The 4,315-nt window shown below is 40.1% G+C and overlaps 1 protein-coding gene across 1 annotated transcript in view; it reads left to right on the top strand.

Annotated features, from left to right (window-relative positions):
• Positions 1 to 3,058: 3,058 nt before the first annotated feature.
• LOC112156323 (ependymin-2) overlaps positions 3,059 to 4,315 on the top strand; it is a gene marked incomplete at its 5' end in the record, with an annotated part of 4,139 nt that continues 2,882 nt past the window's right edge. The window contains 3 exon segments of the mRNA XM_024288564.2: positions 3,059 to 3,215; positions 3,281 to 3,315; positions 3,391 to 3,525. Coding sequence (XP_024144332.1) covers positions 3,149 to 3,215; positions 3,281 to 3,315; positions 3,391 to 3,525 — 237 coding nt within the window.

Genomic DNA, 4,315 nt, shown 5'->3' with positions numbered 1-4,315 from the left:
CAGTCTGGCCCCAGCCACTCTGACCTGGAGGAGCGACTCCGAGTGGTCACGGGCCTCCTCCAGGAACAGATCCGTAAAACTACTGAGCTGGAGGCCAGACTGAAAGCCGTTTCGCCCCAGGAGAGGGTGAGAATCATAATTTTCCAATCACATCTTGGGATCCGGGCTTGGGACCAGCACAATGAGACCCTGGCTTGGGCCCCCTCGTGGCTACATTGGCCCAAGAAACTTTAGTAAATGCCAAAAAAGCCAACATGTTGCCAAAATGCTATCATAACTCCTTAGTAGCCAAAAAAAAAAAAAAAACCTAATTAAATGTCAAATTGGCCAGAAAAGCTAGCATGTTGTTAAAATAATATATTGACTCAAAATTGGCCCATAAAATCCTTAGTACATGCTAAATTAGCCCCAAAAGAAGATAGCACCTTGCTAAAATACTAGCTTAACTCAGAATTGGCCAATAACCTCAGTAGATGCCAAATTAGTCAAAAAAGCTAGCATGTAGCTAAAATAATAGCTTAACTCAGAATTAGCCCAAAAAACCCTAGTATATGCTTAATTAGTCAAAAAAGCTAGCATGTTGCTCAAATACTAGCTTAACTCCAAAGGAGTCCTAAAAATCCTCATTAGATGCCAAATTAGCCAAAAACGTTGAAATGGGAATAAAATATTAGCCAAATAAAAATTATCCTTAAGAACCTCAGTATCATGACAGCCCTTCCGTTCTCTTTGGGGTCCGATGACTCCACCTGCATACTGATGTGTGATTCCTCTCATGACAAATGTGGACGAAGGTAGACAGGAGTTTATGTCTGCCACGGATATCAGGGGGAAAAAAATAAAAGTTCAGCGCGCTGCCTTGTGGGGTCCAGATGACCCCAGTGTCAACAAACCTAGGATAGCAGAGGGGTTACAATGCTGAACGGTTTGATACTAATTGCACAATTTGTTTGTTGAGTGCACAAATATTGGAAGACGTTGACTTTCTGAACAGAGGATCAACTATTGTCTCAGTGAAAACCTGAGAATTACTGAATCAGGTTTCAGAGGTATTTCTTAACCTTTTTTAATTAATGTTGGATTTTAACACACATTATGTATGTTGGTAGGGGCGGAGCTACAAGGGGAGGAAGGAGGCTGCACCCTCTGCAGCAAAAAGCCCCCATTTATGAGTCAATGTTAATATCATTATTGACAAAGTTTAAGAAATACAAGCTTCAAGTAATGACAAAGTAAATAACTGTTGCTTTATTATTAAAAATACGTATTTTGATCACTTTATCTGAAATGCTCGTCCACTCTGCTCCTCTGATTTGCCACTCCTCTAAAGTCTCTTTATTTTTTTTTTATTTTAAACATGATTTCATGTCAAAATCAACCAGGTCTCCAAATCTTAATCATTTTAATTCCTTAAACAATGAGTTAGTTGACTCTAAATAAGATGATCTGGTGATTACTCTTTGGTGAACAAAACAAAAATCAGGATTTACTGTTGTTTTGTTTTTCCTGACACCTCAACACAATCAACCACATGTGCCAAAGTCCAGATCCTTTTAGTTTATTCTTATTACTCACCCGATGTTATCTTGACCTTATTTCTAACTTGTATAATTTTGACAAAATCTATTTTTATGGAGATTCATTGAAAGTTATTTAAGGTTTAAGTTGATTTATTCTGGAATAATATTCCTCCCTTTTTGTTAAAAAGTTACAATTTTAACGTTTTAAATCTTCTGACTTGTCCCCAATGCACAGAGATTCCTCCAGTTTCTGTGAATCTTTTGTTAATATTCATCTTACATTAAGACTGATTATGAGATCTGCATAGACATTGACATTCAAGAATATAGCTGTTGAATTTCATTCATGAACTCACACACTTGAGAATCTCTGCCCATCTTTTCGCCCTCTAATATCAAGATATTCATTATGTGTTGGATGATTTGCTAGATGATCAAATAATAGCTGACATTTGATGAGTTTGTGCAGTCTTAGAGAGGATTTCTTTGGCCTCAGAAGTCTGTAGCTGCAGCGAATTCCAGCATGATACTCTTTAACGTGTTTTCAGATAAATTAAAATTGTAGATGAAGTTACTTTACATTCAGTAAATTCAGGATCAATCCTAAATCATATAAGTTCAGTTCTTAATTGTAAACAGTTTATTTCCATACTCAAATAATTATATTGAATTTTTACTTCTACTTGAGTAGTATTTTTGAAGTAATATTAAAGGTATGACTGAAGATGATCAGTCACTGTCAAATTGTCGGGGGACAAAAAGTTTTGTTGATTTTTTTCTGCAGTTTATGCCTAAAATCTTCCCTGCTGTCAACTTTTTTATGGCGTTGATTAAAGAGAAATTACACTTTTTGTTTAACCCTTTAACATTGGGGAAATTTCCGGCGACAGCAAAATAACACGTTCTTCAAACCACACAATTAATGCAATTCCAGTGGATTCTGAAGCTGAGAAAAGGGAATTTCAGTGCAAATAATTCAAATTTCAACATGTTCAATGGACGCATTTTGTAAATAGAGTTCAAATAGTGTTTTAAAAATGTGCGTAGTGGTGGATGAACATGAGTTTTGAACGCGTTTCCATAGACGTTTCATTGCTTAAACGCAAGTTTCTGATGGCGGTGTGATCGTAGCTTCAGAGCTAGCCTTCAATGAACCCTTTAACACCGGAGCTCCAGTGTTTATGTTCTTTGATTTGCAGTAACTATTCAACCATTCAGAGAATAATTCCAGTAGATTCTTCTTCAGAATCTGCTGGAATTACGTTGATCATGTTAGCAGTTGAAAAGTTACATTATGTTAAATGTTTTGTGTTTAAGCGTCACCAGTGTTAAAGGATTAACCATTAATATAAAACCAGCCTTTTTAAATCAAAATACGGATTATTTCTCCTCTTGTGCACGTTCTTGACCTTAAATAACGGGCGTAAATGCCAAACGTATTCATGTGTCTGGTTATCAGTCAGATCTAAGCCCCCAGCACAGTCACCAAGACACGCCGGATTTTGCAGCATTTCAAAAAACGCCTTTGATCATTTCAGGGGAAAGCTGGCGGCCGTGTATTTAAGGACTGGAACTAGGATAGGACTTCCCACCTTCTGCAGAGGAAAGTCAGATTTTCCTCAGACATCATGAGAGCCGTCGTCCTGCTGGTCTCGTTCTGGATGAGCTGCCTGGCTCAGAGGCCAGAACCATGCTGTAGGTACCTAACTCTCTTCACCTTAATGTCAGGTTTGGTTTCTCAATTTCTCTCATGTCAACAGCTTCCCCTCCTCTCCTCTCCGGAGGCCTGTCTATCGTAAGTATGGCTTGCTAGATTTTCATGTAAGTTGTTGAAGCAACGTCAAGTAAAGCTTCTTTTATCCGTCTACAGTCCACACAAGCTCAGGAGCTGGCGGCTTTTGCAAAGTACAGCTATGACGGGCTGGGAAAGAGGATCCGTCTCACAGAGTTTGGATCCTATGGGAACACAACCTTCCAGCTTGATGTGCTGCTACTTTTCAAACAGGTAACAAATCATCAATGACTGTCAGAGAAAGGCGTCTGTACTCAGACAGCGACTTATAAACTCAGGGGTTATTTGAAGTGCTTCACAGAAAGGAAACAAAAGGTTTGTACAAAAAAACTAAGAGAGTTCAAGAAGGAAAACAAAGCAAAAATGTGGATTAAAATGTGAATAAAATTAGGTCACATTTGATCTAAAACAGGAAGCCAGCTTGATTCGGAGAAACCAAACCAAACTGCTGGATAAATCTTGATGACCCACAGGGTCCTTTGATTTGGAGGTGTGTGGAGACAAGAAACCCAGAACTGCGGTTCAAAGGGGAGTTAAACAGAGGTTATTGAAAAACAGCCCCTCCTGGGTGACTAAAAACAAGATAAAAGGCAACAGTGGCGTACTTAGCTTGAAGAGGGCGGGTCACAACCACACTTCTCTGTGTTCCAACATTGCTTTCCCCCTACTGTCTGGCTCAGTCGCACTTCTTGTTTCGGCACCGCCTCTCCCCGAACTGCTTTACTCTGTGGGTGGTTGTCCGATGGGGTTCTGTCACTGTTGGCCTGGAGCTTGCTTCTATTGCCAGGCACCTCCGGGGCCCGCTCGCTAGCTTCTCTCGCCACACTCCTCCAGGCCCCAGGGCTGTCTCACCTAGGGCCCTGCACTGGCTTATCTTGCCATGCTCCTCCCGGGCCCAGCGCTAGGATATCTCACCACTCTCTTCCAGGGCCTGGCGCTGACTCCTCTCACCACACTTCTCTCTAGCCCAGCGCTGACATATCTTTTTTTTTTTTTTTTTTTT

This window comes from Oryzias melastigma, linkage group LG18, assembly GCF_002922805.2.
Source record: "Oryzias melastigma strain HK-1 linkage group LG18, ASM292280v2, whole genome shotgun sequence".
In the NCBI taxonomy this organism is placed as follows: domain Eukaryota; kingdom Metazoa; phylum Chordata; class Actinopteri; order Beloniformes; family Adrianichthyidae; genus Oryzias; species Oryzias melastigma.
The sequence above is the reverse complement of the archived record's forward strand: the minus strand, read 5'-3'. Positions and strand labels throughout refer to the sequence as shown.